General features: G+C 38.7%; 1 protein-coding gene across 1 annotated transcript in view; it reads right to left on the bottom strand.

The window, feature by feature from the left end:
• The window catches only part of SNX9 (sorting nexin 9), a 64,819-nt gene that overhangs the window by 31,342 nt on the left and 14,601 nt on the right, over positions 1 to 18,876 (bottom strand). Inside the window, exons 2-4 of the mRNA XM_030021947.2 lie at positions 13,525 to 13,611; positions 11,091 to 11,165; positions 9,774 to 9,896 (exon numbers count right to left, since the gene is read on the bottom strand). Of these exons, the coding sequence (XP_029877807.1) occupies positions 9,774 to 9,896; positions 11,091 to 11,165; positions 13,525 to 13,611 (285 nt within the window). The remainder of the gene's footprint in view (positions 1 to 9,773; positions 9,897 to 11,090; positions 11,166 to 13,524; positions 13,612 to 18,876) is intronic.

Below are 18,876 nucleotides of genomic sequence, written 5' to 3'. Positions count from 1 at the left end.
TTTTATAGCTGCCTTAGTTACCTGCATGGATACAAAGCCTTAGGCATACTCAGACATTACACTAAACTCAAGTTCTTTGGATAACAGCCTCTGAATAGATACATAAGAAAAGTATGTGAATATAGACAGTCGCCCTAAAAATCAAGCTTTTTCCCTTCACATTTCTTCCTGAAGGACTAAAAGACTACTCTGCAGCAATCAGAACTGCATTCACTGTGCTGTATTTACCATAGAGCAAGTGTGCACATTAGCAGATACTGAAGTAGCTGCCACGCCCATGATATTTTATGCCCAAACTTTCTTCCTGGTAAATCATCACCTTTGCATTGTGGTCCTGGGCATTTCTTCCACTTCTATTGTGCATTCTCCTTAAAGAAATCCTTGAGGAAAAGCAAAAGTGGAGATGGGCTAGACTTTAAGGGACAACCAACATATGGGACTCACATACTAGAATGTTCCTGTGGATAAATACATGACAGCAACAGGAGGGAGGACCTCCAGAAGCAGCTGACAGGGAGGCAGCAGCAATGCTGTCCAAGGAACTGATTCGTTCCTCAGCTGCTCCCATCATCTTGCTTCCTTCCAGAGGAAACCATCATCCAGCACCTCCACTCCAGCCCCACTGCCCCCTTCATAAAGCAGTCCCTGCAAAGGAGCTGGGCTTTGCCTGCTCACAAACCACATAAAGCCAAGACACACCTACTGGACACTCCTTGCTTTCAGCAGGAAAAAAACCAAACCACCAGTGGAGGAACCAAGTTACCACCACAAAGAGCAAAGCAGTTAGTTTTTCGTTCTTTTCCTACTTCCAATCCCATTTCCTTACCTGGGAGCTTGTTCACAGCCAAAATAGACTAGAAGCTGCATTGCTGCTGCACAGTGCAGGCACAGGATTCCCATCTATTAACTCCTGATTCAGCTCAAAAAAAGCCATGTTTGAAGAACAGAATGGTCTTTTAAAAAGATATAATTTAGACTTGAGCAAGGAATACTCAGTGAGGAGACAAGGGGAGGGAAAACACACATCTATTGTCACCCTGACTGCTTAAAGGAAATGCCTTGTTTCTTTTAAATTAAAGTTTGCTTAGTTTCAACTTTCAGCCACTAAAAATCCTACATACATTTATTCAATGGAGCTCTTGCAGGCCTCTGGTTTTGTTACCCACACCTGCACATGTAAAGGCAATCAAGTCACCTCTTTATATCCTTGTCTTCTCTTGAGCTGATTTTAATCCCTAATGGTTTGTTCTTGAAATGCAGATGAGAATTTCAGACAGTTTTCCAAGTAGCAGTAACAGCAATGCCAGAAATGGAAGAAAGACTCGCTGTTCCTCTCTGATGTTCTCTAGACATCCCAGGATCAGGCTACAAAGATTAAACAAGGCTTTATCCTTCCTTTTGGGGAAAAGCACTCTATTTTTGTTTGGGAACAGAGGACAGGGGGTTTCCTTGTTGCCTGCTTTTTGGAGGAGGAGTTGAAGAGTATTACTGGCTAAGGCTTTTCAGCTTACCACTTCCAATTACAAATGCCCAAGATTCCACCTTAAAATAAGTGCTCAGTGAACAATGAACGACAAAAAAAATTAAAATTGGGAAGGAAACCATATACTGCAGTAAGCCCCCTGCTGTGGGAAGGGGATCATGCATGCCACATGCCACTGTAAGTGTGCAAGCAAGTAGAAACACTGGGAGGGTTGACAAGATTGTCACCATTATCAAGTTAAAATATTCCTTATATAGTCAATGCCAAACTACTAGACCATAAGGCTACCTCATGAAATAAGAGGTCCAATGAAAACAAAGCTACAAGAAAAAGAGCATGCAAACTGTCAATTGTGAAAAAACTGACTATTTCAATAGTCAGATTTTGCCTGAAGGTATGGGCACAGATGAAGGTGAGGAGTGATCACAGTACTACAGTTTAACAACTTACTGCCCAAGCCTTTGCATTCCACTGGGATATCCACAAAAGCTCAAGACAACTCCATAATTGGAATTGGTACAATCACTGTCATATGTTGGACAGTTATTTTTTAATATGTGAATGTGATTCATGTCAAAGCAAGCAAGCCACTGTTTCCAGTACTGAAGTCACTGCCTGGTACTTTGGTTAACCAAGAATTGGTCACAAATTCCTGCTACCAGTCTGAATGCAATATTGTGATTGAGAAGGAGGGGTGGGGGGGAAGAGTTACTTTCAAATTACCTGTATCAATGGAGGATGTTATAGTGTCATTATATGTAATGGGAACTAGAAGTTACTAATCATGAAAGCTAAACTAGCTCAAAACACTCTGGGTATTTATTTTATTTTATTTTACTTCTGAACAGTTCTAACCCACCAGTTTTGCTTGTACTTCTTTTTAGATATCTTTTGCACTATGCCCTTCTAGACATAACTTATGCACACATAGAGGCAACTTTACACTTAATCTTACAAACATCTACATTTATGCAGAGTTAAGGTTTATTAGTCAAGGTAAAAGTAATTTCCAAAAACCATAAACAACTGTGACTTCCATGGTGAACCTACCTGCGTATTTCATAAGGTAATTTAGCATACTGGTTTAACAAGACAAACTGGACTCAACCAAACACGAGTGAGTCACATTTCCCATGACAATACTTCTACTTTACTGCACACACACCAATGTCAGAATTGAAATGCTGTTACAGGAATGCAATAACATGCATGTCAAAATTTCCACATAAGTAGAATAGTGCACTCTTAAGAGCACTATACTTATTTCCTTCAATCTTCACATATATTGCTGCTTATAGCAGTTTGGGGGAGGAATTTATGGTATGCACATTTAACAATGTTAATTTGCCTTTCCAGCACTAAGTTCCAAAGAGTGGAAAAGATATGAAGTAAAGCTCTGGGAATACCTTCTTTAGTGTCCTCCTTATACACATTCAACAACTTACGTCCACAGACCAGGTAACTTAAGAGTTGCCTCAGCTCCTGCTCACCATACTACATGTTGTCACTATTTATTCATCCTGCCTATACAGAAGTTCCACAGTTTTCTGAAGGGAAAGGATTTTCTACACATGACAGTCCATTTATTTTCATATCCTTCAACAACTGTTTAGAGGCTTATCCTTCTTCTACAGGGAGAGAAACTATCCCGACTGACTTCACACTTACCACTGGATAAAATACTACAAACATGAGAAGTTTCTGTTAGTTTCCTGTACCTACTCACGGAGCCTTGCTGCTCTGCCCTTAAAATAACTGAAGACACAAAACATGGATTCACTAAGGTCACACTGGAATTGACAAATCTGCAATTCACAAAAATGCGAACTCTCGGGATACTTATTTTATCCAGAACTAAGAAGAGCTGTACAGTCATCTTGATAAAGTAGACTTGGCAGTGACTAGAGAATCAGTGTCAAGAAAAGGGAACAAACTCCTCTACAAATGCAACTTATGGTTAGCTAGAAGAACTATTTTTAGATCTTAAATACTGTGAAGCCACATCTACAGCTGTAGCGTCAACATAGCTGGTGATCCACTTCTACCTTGAAACAGACAGGCAGTACTCCACTTTATTTTCATTTATACATTTTTAATACTAGTTTTCTCTTCTCCAGAAAGGGGGGGGGGGGGGAGGGGGGGGGGCAGGGGAAGGCTAGACTTCAAGCTCTAGAGGGAAGGGAGGAGAAACCATACAGACTAAAATATCTAGTACCTTGACATTTATAGCATTTCTAGCCCATGATCAAACATGCATGTTACACAGGCTGTAAGTAGCTGGACTACACTATGGCTAATTGTACATACAGTTTGTTTACAGACCACTAATGAGACTACCGTAGAGATAACAAAGTTTTAGCTTGTTAACAAGAGAACTAGTTTGGGCCAATATAGTTGTAATTTATTTAAATTTAGATGAAATCTAAATAACTCAGATAAACGCTATTGTTAAAATGGAAAGCTGACATTTATTCACAACTTCTAAAACATTTTCAGTTAGATAAATGAAAAACCACCACAAGTTGTGGTTTAGAATGGAAAGAGAGATCATTGCTGTTAAAACAGCAGTTTTGGAGCCTGGAACACATGCAAAATAAATGCAAGTACATCTGTCACTTGAGATGCACTAGTCTTTATCACCAAAAAAAACCCCAAAACCAAAACCAACCCCTGGAAGCATCTCAGCATCAAAGAAATACCACGATAGAAAAAACATACCACTCATTTTTAACCAGAAATGAGAAATTTTGTGTTCAGTGTATTTCAAGATGTTTATTTGGTTTAACCTGCCATAATTTATATTCACTTCAGTGCCATTATTGCCAGGGTTATTCCAACACCAGAAGAGTTTACAGGTAACTTACTTTAATATATATATGTATGCAATTCTAACAAATGGAAAAAACATAAGTGCTGACATACTTTACTCACTGGTTGTTCCAAATGACAGCCTAAAATTAGCAACCTGCATTGCTGCTCAGAGGAACAGTGGATTGACAGAGAAAAAAGATTTCTCATTCCCTTTGCTTCATCTGTCCAAGGGCTACAAGGTCAAAACAGCACGAGACTCATACAAAAGCATGCAGCAGCCTCCATCTTTGGCAACTAAAGGTTACTTCAATTGTATTTTGTTGAATAATTTTTCAAAGGCTTTTCAGACATCAAAGCACAAACATTATGGGCAGATGTAGGATTAAATTCTCCTACCTGCTTTTCTTCTGAGTGTGAAAATAGTCACCTTGAGTAATTTTTTTCCCCTTGTTTGTGTATAATTAGCTTCATTGCTTTCTCTGATTGCTTTCATCTCCCCAGTATCTTCTACAGGTAGGTCTTTAAAAGAGCAGCTGCCAGCTTTACCAAGGCAGCTATTGGTGGGACACTACTGATGCAAGGAATGAGTTGGGGAAGAGTGAACTCCCAAGGGTCATGCGGAATTCTCTTCTCTTTAGGAAGTACCTCTGTGCCCCTTTTCTACTGTCACTTTATAACTATGGCAAACCCAGGCAAGGTACAACACCAAAGTGTTGCTGTTGTCATTGTATCTTTCTCAGTGAAGAAAAGGAAGTAAAAGCAGCTGCTTTTAGTTATTGCTTATTAATTGCTTTTCAGGAGATTATTTACTGAACAATAACAAAAAACCTTCTTAGAAAAGGACAGACAGGGAGTAGGGCAGCATTTGAGCTGATGATGTTTTCTTAACAGCAAAAAGTTATGGATTCCAGAGCAGAAAACCAAAAGCCTCTTGTTTACCTGGAAAGCAAAAAGGGATGGGTATAGACACAGGGAGGAAGTAAGTTTTATTTTGAGAGACAGATGCATGCATAGAAACTGATTTGGGAAAACTGTAATGATTTAGGGTTCTGTATTATGCAGCATTACTACTTAAGAAAAGCAGTTGTTCCACCAGACCTATCAGGGCATATGAAGATATGCTAGCAAAAATATAATGTATAAAGCTAAAAAATATATTTGTTGGAATTTTTTAAAGCCCTGTCAGAAGCACATTGCCATTTGAGATATATTTCTAAACTGATAGGCTAACCAGTTCAGAACTTTAAAAATAAAAATAAGACAGAAAAAAAAGTTACAGACGTGAAGTATGCATTCAAATATAACTGGTTGTACTGGTTTGGGCTGGGATAGAGTTCATTTTCTTCAGAGTAGCTGGTATGGGGCTATGTTTTGGATTCACGACCAAAACAGTGTTGATAACACAGGGATGTTTTAGTTATTGCTGAACAGTGCTTGCACAGTGTCAAGACCTTCTCTGTTTCTCACTCTGCCCCAGCAGCAAGTCGGCTGGGGGTGCACAGGAGGCAGGGAGGGTACACAGCTGGGACAGCTGACCCCAACTGACCAAAGGGATATTCCATACCATACAACATCATGCTCAGCAGTAAGTGCTACGGGGAAGAAGGAGGAAGGGGAGATGTTCAGAGTTATGGCATTTGTCTTCCCAAGGAACTGTTACGCTTGGCAGAGCCCTGGTTTCCTGGGGATGGCTAAACACCAGGCTGCCAATGGGAAGTAGCGAATGAAATCTTTATTTTGCTTTGCTTGCGTACACAGCTTTTGCTTTACCTATTAAACTGTCTTATCCAAACCCATGAGTTTTCTCACTTTTACCCTTCTGATTCTCCCCGCCATACCCCTGGGGGAGAGTGAGCAAGCAGCTGGGTGGGGTTGAGCTGCCTACTGGGGTTAAACCACAACCCTGTGGTTTAACTGGTCTCTAAAAAAAGAAAGCGAAAAAAATCCCACATTCACACATTTCAACTCAGCTAGATCTATTATTTTTAATAAGGCTTGGTACTCAAAGTCTATGCAACAACCTGGGGTTTTTTTACTTACTGTTTGAAGAATAGAAGGAATTATAAGAATTAAAACATCTTTTGACTTAATGAAATTGGGGAGTGGGGGTGTTTCAACTCAGCTAGATCTATTATTTTTAATAAGGCTTGGTACTCAAAGTCTATGCAACAACCTGGGGTTTTTTTACTTATTGTTTGAAGAATAGAAGGAATTATAAGAATTAAAACATCTTTTGACTTAATGAAATTGGGGAGTGGGGGTGTTGTGTAATTACGTGTATGTTAAAGTAACTTAATTTTTACAGAAAGTAATTTCTTCAGTACAGTAGTACTAAGAAAAATCCCCAAACATTCTGTTTATTTAGAAGTGCTTTTATAAGGTCTTCTTGTAATAAACTTGTACACCCCCCCCCCCATGTTACTATGAAATATAATAGATAGCATAAAATGTCAGCATTCAGGAATGCTACTATTTCTTATTCACTCCACCAGACTACATCTATGAACATTTTAGTTCCCACTACTGTGCCACCTCTAGCATCAATTTGCTTTACATTGATACAGCATTTGTCATTTCTCTTTGCTCTCCATAGCCTGAACACACAAGTTTCATTTAAGATGAAGTGCTTTGTATATTGACCTAGTTACTCATTAAGGCACCTGAAAAGAGTCAATAGCTTGCCATTGTGCATATGTACACAGATCAATCCCAAGTGCCTGAACGAACTCATGTTAAACAATGTAAATGTTATCATAACCAAACGCAGAGTAATACATCTAGGACGAAGGGTCATACCCAAAGTAGAAGATTGTATTCTTATAGGCTGTGGCTCCAAAAGAGAAGCCAGTATGCAGGGATGAGCAACTCAGTATAACCTCCTGATGCAATATTACAGGAATCAATGCAATCTTTCACATATTAGGCTTTTCTCCACCAGAACAGCAATGTCAAACCTGTTTGACATCATGCGATGTACACAGGAGCAATGCACACATTTTACAGACAGGTCACAAGACCAAAGAGACTGCAGAAGAAAGCTTTTTTTTTTTGTGAGCAGGAAAAGTGTCTTAAACCAGACAGATAAAACAAACAGAATTTCTTAATCAGGAGAACAACTAGCCATAGAATTTTTGCAAGGAGAAAACACCATGCACTAGAGAGCTCTCTGATCTGGGAGAAAGGCCTAACAGCTGAAAGTGGAAGCCAGACTGCTTAGTATACAAATTAAATTCCTATTAGCCATAAGCAAGCCACTGGAAAAAAACTGCCAGATATATGTCAGAAGCTGAAGAAACAAGTCTTCAAATCAAGATCTGCTGGTTTTTTAGAAAAGATAAATATAACCAAACAGCGGTTACAGAACTCAGTTATATTAAAAAAACTTGAGAAAAATGGAAATAACTTATGACATAAAATCCTGACCATGCAACAGGATGGTTCCTACTATGAAAAAAACAGGAAAACAAAAGACCCAAACACACTAGCCTGAGGAAATTTGCTTCCCCTGCATCCTGCGTGGCCTTGCCTGCATCCAGGTGCACACTCTCCTCTCTCTCTCTCCCCTATTAATGTTAGCAATATAGTTTTACTATAATGTACTATGGTACACTGGTTCTCCCAACTATCTCACACTGCATTTGAAGGATAATGGAAAGGAACAGGACACTTATAAAAGCAAGGCACTGCCAAGCTGTTCACCTGAAGTTACTCCTTTCAAAAACCTGTTATGAAGAAACTGCTATTTGTATGTATTACAGGGCCAGTACACTGCTGATCCTGTGTAAAGTGTATTGTAAAGTGACCATATTTTCAAGCTTTTCCCTCCTCTAGAAATGCAGCTTCCAAAACTAGGTTGCCATAGTAATTCTCTATTATTTAGAATATAATAGATACCTTTATTTCAACCTCTTCCGCTATACAGGCAAGGGTTTTTTCTTCCCTTCTCCAGGCACAAGCACCCTGTGTTAAGCTCAGATCAAGCTCTGATAGAATATTGTGAATGGTGGTAGAGGTATCCATGTTTATTATCTTAATAAGTAATTCTTCCTAGATCAAATTAAGTTATATTAGTATTCAGATTTGACAGAAGTAGCTGCTGCAAATATTTCAAGCTTCCTCAAAAGTAACGTTTGGCTAGAAACTCTATGGGAGAAAAAACTGGGGCAAGGGTAACAGAGCAGAATAAATGAGGTTCCCACTCTACCTTCAAATTACTGCAAGTTTTACTGAGGGAAAACTAACCTATAATCAATGCTTTTGGCTCAGTCTGACATGAGAAATTCATGAGGCATTTCAATCGTTCTGTGTTTAGCCTAAATATTAAGTGGGCATCAATAAAAAGAAGATTAAGTTATAAACATTGAGACAGTCATAGTGAGGTCTGGAGTTCTCACTACATGTGTGATCACAATTACAATCCTGGCATTGTCCATCTAAATACAAGGAAGCACAAATCAATGTACAGTCAATGAACTGTTACATTCACTGTCATACAAAAATGCCACATGTACAGTTTTCAAGAGAGCTCACTTCATGTCAAAGTCCTGTGGTGCAAGTTACAATTAAGAAAACTAGTAACTGATAGTTAATTGACCCACAAACCAGGTGTGTTTCCCCAGCTGCTACAATAAGTAAAGCATTTACTTTCCAAGACAAAAGACCTTTGCATGCTGCTGTTGGAAAAAGCAGATTTTGTACTTCTGTTGACCTGTGGACTTCGAAATGTTTAACTGTTCCTATGTGTGGGACATGCAGCAGTCTGTAGACCATAATAAACAGCTTGTGTTTAAGATAATGTATGTCCTCAGATATCTAACCTGAAACTAAATACTTGCTGCTTAATGAACTGACAGACCAGGCAAAAAGCTATGAATGGGGTGGGGCGGGGGGGATGAGGGCGGGGGGAGAAAAATATTCTTCCAGCAAAACCAAAGTCAGCCTCTTCTCCAACTGACTGGGGACACTTGCTTCATCTTTTTTAATCAAACAAACAACTCTTACTCAAATTCTGAAAAAGAGACATATATCCATTCACTCCGGCTGATGATGCATAAACCACTCAATTGTAGTAGACATTTTAAAAAAAAATTAAAAAAAATAGCAAGCTTTTGTTCCTTAAAAAGGTTAGCATACCAACACAAGTAACTTGAAAATAAAGTAAATTTGCTAAGAGTGCACTTACACAGAACTGAGGTACAGAGATTGAGGTAGCCACAGATTTATATGATTGCAGATGGGATAGAATAAAAATGCTCTACTTCTGAAAGTGTTGGAACATTAAATTTTCCAGGAGTGACAGTATCTGAACAGTCACACATATCATCAATATTCAACAAGTGTTCCCTAATGAAAACACAATTATTTTAATCAGTACTTTTATAAGGGTTCACAAATACGGTACAGTACAACTGAAGAGTGCAAGCAGTTATGTCAACAAAACTTGCCATGCCCACTGTGCCTGAAAAACCATGAGACATACCTGATTACCACTTTTTGCAGCAGAGTTGGTCTGAGCTGTATTTGAAGAAAGGGAATCAAAAAAGGCTTGGTCAGCTAATGAGTTACCGCAGCTAATTCCATCTTTTGCACCTTCGGTAATAATCTGAAATGGAAAAAGTTGCAAAAGATTTTTCATGCTTCCATTAATCAAATTATGCTGTTTATCATACATAATCTTCCTAACATCCATGTCACTAGACTAAGATGGTTGCATACACCCTTTTTGAATACAAATTCAATAGAACCTTTTACAAGAAAGTGATGTGATAATCTGGAAGGTTTACTTCCACAACAAATGGAATTGGTTTGCATTATAACAGTGTAACATGCAAGACTGTTGTAGCAGTTGACACCTATCTATAAATTCATTAGGCCTTAACAAAGTTGTTAACTTTACTGCTTGGAGACTGGGAACTCAATACTCAGAGGATCAGTTTGGGACAGCAAGATTGGAGAGTCAAAAGCTACTAGACCATGAGCTAGCCAACTGAAAACAAAAACAAGGCCATGTGAGCCAGCATCTTCCTCACACACCACACCCCCTCCCTTTATTTATTTATTTATTTATTTTTAAAATAAAGAAAGCACTGGTGAAGGAAGGGAGGCACATGCCTTAAGAGGAGGCTGCAGGAATTACAGCCAGAGTCTTCACCTAACCGGCAACCTGCAGACATACAGACACAGGGCCTTCCGAAAGTGAATTGGATTCCAGTCTTTGCATTGAGACCCCCATTCTGTTCCCACCCCCCACACCACCAGTCTTTAAACAAAGAGCAGATCAACACACACTGAAGAGACAGCAAAGGCCCTCAGGAAGAAGATAAGCTGAGTAGTCCCTGTATTTGGGATTCCATATCCTCAGCCCCAGAAATGGGGTTCCATTCCAGAGATTTATAAGCATGCGGCAAATGAGCCACAGCAACACAAGTGTAAACTTGCATTACTCATTTCACTTCCATATCTGTATCTTCAGACAGGAAAACAAAACAATTATTGGATCATGAGACCCCCAAAACAAGAGAACAACTAAAAATAGCTCATGTTCTGTAGATCACCAGTATTTACTACAGACAACTTCCTGCTGCATTTCTTGGGAAACCACTAAGAAGCACAGGAGCTTTGAATGGCATGTTTGCACTGGTCTCCAAAGCCAGCTACAGTTGCTACAGTAAGTTTATATATTCCAAGCTTTAACATTGGAAGTTTTACGTTTCAGCATTACAGTCTGATCAGCAAACCAGAGGATGGCCTTTTCAGTAGTTCTGCTTTCTAAGTACAGAGCAGTGGAGTCACTTACTTCAACATAATCTGTTGGAACAAGTCCTCTCTCGCCTTGGCTGTTTTTTCCTTCTAACCAGCCTCCACCGACATCCTAAAAGTAATAATACAGAAAGAGTTTTGTTAGATGGATCCCACAGCATGCTTTAAACAGCTCAGGAGGAAGCACTGTCTTGCTGTCACATGCAATGTTCGAAATAGTTATGACTGTATGACCATGAACAAATTCGCATAAATCTGCTGAAGTAGCAGATACTCATTTAAACAGAACACAGACTGTGCTTGTTTCACACAACTATTGCGGACTTTAGATTTAACTAGCATGAGGGGAAAAAAGGTTGACTTTCAGCACTTTTGATCATTTATGAAACCACAGTCAATTGTTTGGACACAGACTGCATCAAAACACAGCTATTAGAACGCCAATTCCAAAGCATTAATTTTAATCAGATTATAAGGAAACAAGACTCAAGAAATTAAGCTAATGGTAATATCTGTAAAATCTCTGCAGAATCTGTAAAATCTTTGCAGGTGCAGAGGTGTGTGATGAGTGGGAGCTATAACCCACAAAAATATTAAGGATAATCTCAAGATTGAAAGGCACATACAATGCAAGATCTGGAGACACTTTATAGTTTACATTTAATTTCAGAGGCAGGCCTCATGCTATTAGTTTGGAAAGAACTAACACAGTTCAGCTCTGATCTCAGTGGGGCACCCTGTTGTTTGTTTTTTTAAACACGTATTCTACATATACTAAGAAACCTTTGCAGACCATTGCAGTTAAGCAAAGTCAGTTCCAGGACAACATTATCTAGAATAAGCCAGTTCTGTTTTAAATCAAGCTGTTCCTTGAACACATAGTTACATGTCAAGCTAACTCACAGCTGAAAATTGGAACCACGTATGCTAGACAGCAAGTACTGAATTTCAGGTTTTCTTAATTTGCTTTTTAATGGATGCCTTTGTTTATTCACAATTTTGTTCTCTCACTTGGAAATTTTATGTAATCCTGCACATAGCAAGGAGAAGTCTGCTTATGTATTCAAGATTTTAAACAGTAAAGAAATAACAAACTTTCATTTGCTTTTTCTGATATACCTAAAAGCTTACACTCAAGAACACAGAAACAACTAGACATTTCTGATTATAAATTCAACTAGCTTGGTTAAACTGCAAGAGCAATGACATCTCGAGCCAGATGTCACATTTGCACTGCTGCACTCAAGAGCAATCATCAGTGGACTTTCATGACTTCTGCTATTGCTGTCTAAACTTATTGTATCAAAAAAGATCAAGAGCCTTTGTGGCAATCTATCCCACAGTTTAATCATGGATAGGATAAAATAAAGTTTTACTTGGTTTTAAGTATATTGCCTTAACACACAGATGTCTTGTTCAGCAAGAACTAGCTTAAAAGTGGTAAAATATTTATTTAGTCCTACTTTTGTGAAACAGCATTAAACTCCTGAACTCATTTAAAATGTTACCTCTGCCACAGCACAGCATACTATCCAGGACGATGCTGGTTCTATTAAATAGCTGCTTCAAATATTTAAGGTCAGTGGAACTAAATATTACCAGGATTATACATAACTAGGCTCTTTAAAGAATTAGTTTATTCTGCAGAACCAATGTTTCCTATACAACCAGATAAATAAAACCTGGCATCAAGACCAGGCGTTTTTTGTTTATATGTATTTTAAAAGGAAAGTCTAGTCACTGAGCCTATCACCTATATCACTACATAAAAATCAAAAGCAGAATCAACAAACACTTTGTTACCACGGGTAATAATTATACAGGACAATAAAAGTGCACTCAAATTCAAATTGTACATACAAATTAAATCTCAGTCCTCAAAAATACTATTAATTTAAGAACTTCCTGACAGTATTACCATAGTATTTTCACCACTCCTCCCCTGTACCTTGTCCAAATTGCTTAATTATGAAAGGACACACAAATTTAGTAACAGATTTTGTTGCAAGTTCTTTGAACAGACTTGGAATGCTGAAGTCGTTGATTAAGAAACTCAAAAACGAGAAGGGCACCAGCAGGTCTGATTTAAATGCAAGTGGCAAGCACCTGAAAGACTGCATACACACAAAATGTGGAACATCAGGCACACAAAGACAACACGTTCAGATGTAAAGAACATCACCATCATTAGCTCCTTCCTCTGCCTTGGCACTCAGCTCTAGAGGGGAACAAAGCTGAGCAAATTCCTAAGTGTTTAGGCACAACTTGAGAGGCCCCTGTCCTCCAAAACTGCTCACTGCATTTGTTTCCACAAAACTATTAGAAATTTTTTTGTATTTAGTTTATTTGCTAATTCTTCAGGGGAGGGTACCCAGGGCTTTCGGATGTCACCTAGCATCCTTTTTCTTCCATCTGCTAGAAGTAGGTCAGGAAAGTGCACTGAAGCCTTGATTCCATCTCTGTTTTCTTACCGGGTTGGTAATTACGATGATCTCCCCTTCACTGACGGTCAGCTCGTTGTTTCCAGGCTCAGCAGCAAAATCATACATAACACGAGCCTGAATGTGAAAAAGAATATAGCAGTGAGCCTTCCAGCTTATTTAGAAGATACAATGAAGGAAGTATCAGCACAACTTATTCCTAAGTAGCAGAAATAGTAAGTGGGTTAAGGCTGGATGTACAAAGAGCAACTCAGCATGTAGGAAGCTAACACTTCCTAAATTTGAACTCCAAACTGAACACTAACACAAAATTTACAAGATTAAAATCTCCTGTGGAGCTTGTTAGAGATGATCATTATTTTCCAGGAGGATTCACAGTTTAAGACCGGCTGTTCTCTGCCATGTCCAGAACTATCTGTACAACTTTTTCCAGAGGAAGAAGGAAAGGCTTCTAACTTTAGCAAACAACCCAATTAATATCTTATTTTTTTTTCTACAGGACATATTCCAGCTCCAATTTGGGTAAAGGGAACTGTTTCATAGAGCAAGCAATTCAGGAAAAGAAAAACAAGTAATTGCAGATGTAAGTAACCACTGCTGTACATAAAAAGTAATACATAAAATTATATTTTGAGACTCTTTGTATACAGGAGGAACTATGCAAATGCACAGACAAACAGTGAGAGTAGGCCTGTTATGTATTGGCACGAAGGGGGAAGGAAAAACAAAACCAACCTAATTTTTAAGTGTTCAGACACACAAAGGCTTTGCTGTGTACTGACTCTGCTACTACACTACATAAAGAAATGTTATGTTTGAAACACTGACAAAGTTGTCTAACATTTAAAGAACAGTTCTGCTTCTTTATACAAAGAATTGTGACATGGCCTAAGATTATATTCCCAAACATCTTTTCATTGTCTTCTATTAAATTCCTTTCTGATCTAAAAGTAGAGAAAGCTCTCAGGAATTACAAAGGGACTATGTTTATTTTCTCACAAACTGTTGAAATGGATGCAGACAGAAACCACATATATTTTCCCCTTGACTCTTAAAGGAATATATAAGTGGAAAGCTAAAACTTTGATTCTGAAGTGGCATATTAGATAAACTGTAAAACCTGACCACAATAAGCCCTTCATCTAAGCTTCACTCCCTCCAAAAGAAAATTCATCAACTAGTAGAACTTATAAAAGATAAAAGCCTTATTATTTATACCTCAAGACTTTATATTAGCCAGGTGCCCCAGATGTAATTAATACATTAATTTATCTGATTGATGCCAATACTGAAGTATCAAAGAGCAGCAAAAGGGAAAGCTAGACTACATGTCAGGAAAGGCAAACAGAAAGATTACAGATTTTAACAGACAGTGCTGACAGAACAAAACAATCAATACTCAATACAGATTACATCATCACCCTTGTTTCTCCAGCTCATACAGGACTGAGAGCAGCAGAAAGTTTATTTCAGGAAACACACCAATTTCCCTAGCGCATCTTGAAAGAGGCAAGGCTATGGTCTCATCTTCACCAGTAAGACATATGCTTTAGTTACCTCAGCTCATACAGAAGTGGGCTTTGTTCCTGCAGATTAAAAAACTAAATCCAAGAAAAACAATTTTATAATGGTGTTACTAATAGTGTCCTTCTTGTACTTGGAGGTCAGGGGGAATAAAAAAAAACCAAACAAACCAAAACACACATCTAATTGTTTCAGTCATAAAGATGACAGAAAAATCATGATTTCTGTTGAAAGCAAGTTATATGATAGGAAAAAAAATACCAGAAGACAGACATTCACCATCAAGCCTTGCCTGTCTCGAAATTGCAGGTTATGATCCCCACCTAGACATCCCTTCTTCTGACATAAAACCAGAAAAAACACGACTTTCCTCCCCCATTTTAATTTAATAAGTATCACGTAGAAATACTTCTGGCTGGTCAAGAGATACTTTAGTTCAGTGTAAATAAAAACACAGCCAAGAAAAAACACATATGTTGTCACTCAGCTGACAAAGTGTCCTGATTTCAGCTGGGACAGAGTTAATTTTCTTCCTAGTAGCTGGTATAGTGTTATGTCTTGGGTTCAGTATGAGAAGAATGCTGATAACACACTGATGTTTTCAGTTGTTGCTGAACTGAAGTTTAGACTTCTAAACTGAAGTGTTTAGACTAAGTCAAGGATTTTTCAGCTTCTCATGCCCAGCCAGCAAGAAGGCTGGAGGGGCACAAGAAGCTGGGAGGGGACACAGCCAGGACAGCTGACCCAAACTGGCCAAAGGAATATTCCATACCATGTGATGTCATGCCTAGTATATAAATCTTGGGGGAGTTGGCTTGGGGGGGTCACTGCTTGGGAACTAACTGGGCATTGGTCAGCAGGTGGTGAGCAATTGCATTGTGCATCACTTGTTTTGTATATTCCAATCCTTTTATTATTATTATTGTAATTTTATTATTGTTATTATTATCATTATTAGTTTCTTCCTTTCTGTTCTATTAAACTGTTCTTATCTCAACCCACAAGTTTTACCTTTTTCCTTCCAATTGTCTCCCCCATCCTGCTGGGTGGGGGGGAAGTGAGTGAGTGGCTGCTTGGTGCTTAGTTGCTGGCTGGGGTTAAAGGACAACACAAAGCTCATCCTGAACCATGTGCACAACAAATCAAACACTTTGTCTTCTCCACTAGAGAAGCACAACATTGCAGAAGAGTCCCAAGCACTCTGAACGCTTCCTTGCATGAAAGCGTTTCCCTTAGAACTGAGGCTTTCAGCACTTGCAGATTATGCCATGCAAAACCAAGATGAAGATGCGAAAACTGTTTTCAGTAATAACACTGAGTGCTTTCCTTCCAGCAGAAAATCAGGCCTCCATGCAAATATAAGAATATGCTGCCTTACTTTCCTTAAAAAGTAAACTGAAGAGAAGCAGCATACCTTTTGAAATACAAGAACATTTTAAGTAGGGGTGTAAAAAGCACCACCGTCCAGGCCTTTCCCCTCAACAGTAGTAGAAGGTGTTGAACATGTCCTTTTTACACCAGGTTACCAATACTTATCCAGTTCCTGCAAGTCAATTTAACAATGCTCAGATGGTAGGCATCTGAACCACGGGGAAAGCAGCTTTCTTAACCAGGGAGCCGCCTTAGCCTTCTTCAAGTAGTAGACTGTAGTATTAAGTCCTTGCTTTTACTCACAGGAATGATGAGAGCTCACCAGGACAAGGGCAGATTTTACCAGCCTTCATTTTTGCCTTAGTGCAGTTTAAGAAATTGAAAAGAAAAAAGATTTTCAATACTGCAGGAATGGATTATTACAGAGCATTAAGCATTTGAGGTACATCTGTAACCTGATCCATATATTGATGTCTCAAATACATTCCCCAGAGTTTTTTGCTGGTACTCTCCATTTCACTTGCATTTCTGGGCTCATTTGCCTAGTTTGGGAATTAAGTCCCTAAGAACTCCTGGCAAGTAAGCTTTAACACTACCCTCCTACTGTTGAGATTTAATGGGAAAAATAGTATAAACTCAACCAATTCCAAAGCAAGTGAAACTAAGTGACTAAATGTTTTCCCTCAATTTAGTAAGTGTATTGTTAACAACGGAAAACTCTGCCTCTAGCCTTTCCTTGGGCAGAGGCATCAGCCCCAACCCTATTTAAATTTTTGACAATCAGTTCCAAAATACTATAAAAAGGGAAATGGTTTGGTTTTGCAATAAATTTTGTCTACTTACTGGCCACAAATATTACAACCAAGTAGCAGTTGTGGCTTAGATTTAGATCTTTGCCACTTATGCAAAATAGTATGTGGGCACGGAGAAAAGAAAGCATTTCACCAGAAGAGGATTTTAGCTCCTGGGCACTGCAATGCATGCATCGAATATTAGTTCTAAGGTTATGGACATTTTGAATATTTATGAAATTGGAATCTCTGACAAATTCCAACGATCACAGAATGAACACCACAAAGGCAACTTCTTCAAAGCACAGGTTTTAAAAAAACAAGCCTTGTTACAATAACTGTTGCACTTCATATTTACTTCTGATCATATGTAAAAGGATCAAACAATCCAAGAACTTCAGGAACTTCAGAGATTCAAACATTTCATTAGTGGAATAATGGCCATTGCTTCATTTACAGAATACTGCAAATCTGCAAACCAAATAAGAATTGCTAATCAATCTATTAGCTATAAGAAAATTAGTTTCTTACACTGACTGCACTTATTCCCCCCCCATCTCCCACATCCACCCCCCCTAAGATACAACTGGTTCTGGATTCTGAAGTTGCTTTGTCAGATCCTTTGAGAAAAAGGACTGCTAACCCAAAAGCTTAAACAGATTTCATTGACCAGAAAGCAGACCTGGTCGTTGCAGTGTATACCTACTGCCTCCCTTTGCTCAGGTGGCAGCAGAGCTTCCCACACCTCTACTGGGAGTTTGTAACACATCCTGATGTTCATCTCATGGTCCCTCGCATGAGAAAAGGCCAGCACTGATTAAGCAGAACCCTGACACAATCACATGCCAAGGAGGAAAGGGCTCTCTGATCCCCAGCATCTCTGCAGCTCTGGCATATATGACAGTTCCTCTGGAATGAGAGGGAGAAGGCAGTTTTCTCTACGAGTTGAGAACAGAGGGAAACCAGTAAGAATTCATCCTTATAAAAGGAAAATGAACTTTTCAGCAGTATGGCTATAGACAATTAGATTCTAATAAGGAGAAGAAAATAGAAAGGAAAACAGTAATTCTCAGTGTTACATCAGCATTTTTTGGAGCTGGTTCTGTCTGCTGTAGTTACACACCTGGACTGCAGTTTCCCCATTTACAGATTTACTGACTTATTACAGTGTGAAGCCTCTCAACTTCTAGAAATTCTAGGCATTGCAATCAATCATTATTACTATCTTTTTAGAATGATAATGGTAATGGTGCCTAAGCATATTAAAACACATGAGATTCTTCACATTGAACAGCAGCACTTAGACTAGTGAAAGTATTACTCCTCTGCAGACCTAGATGAGCCTTAGCTTTTCTCCATTACTTACACTTCTGTCTGAGTTGAGTACCTACCCCCTCTTCTCAAAATATTAAAAACCAAGAGAAAAAAATAACCAAGATCATTTGCCAACTTATTTCTGCAAGCAGACATAAGACTATGCAACTGTAACTGTCAGTGTGTCAAGACTCTTAGCATAAATTAAGTGGGAAGGAAGTTGGCTAGCAAAAGTCATTAAAATAAAATTCCAATGAAGGATTGCATTACCACTACACTAAATTACTAGAAGAGTATCCAAGATCGCTGCAGACATCCTAATGGACTCGTTCTTCTGTATTTCCCCCAGAATCTTGAAAGAGGTGATAAAGCAACAGAAGCA

Source organism: Aquila chrysaetos, chromosome 8, assembly GCF_900496995.4.
Source record: "Aquila chrysaetos chrysaetos chromosome 8, bAquChr1.4, whole genome shotgun sequence".
In the NCBI taxonomy this organism is placed as follows: domain Eukaryota; kingdom Metazoa; phylum Chordata; class Aves; order Accipitriformes; family Accipitridae; genus Aquila; species Aquila chrysaetos.
This window is presented reverse-complemented; position numbering and strand designations above follow the sequence as displayed.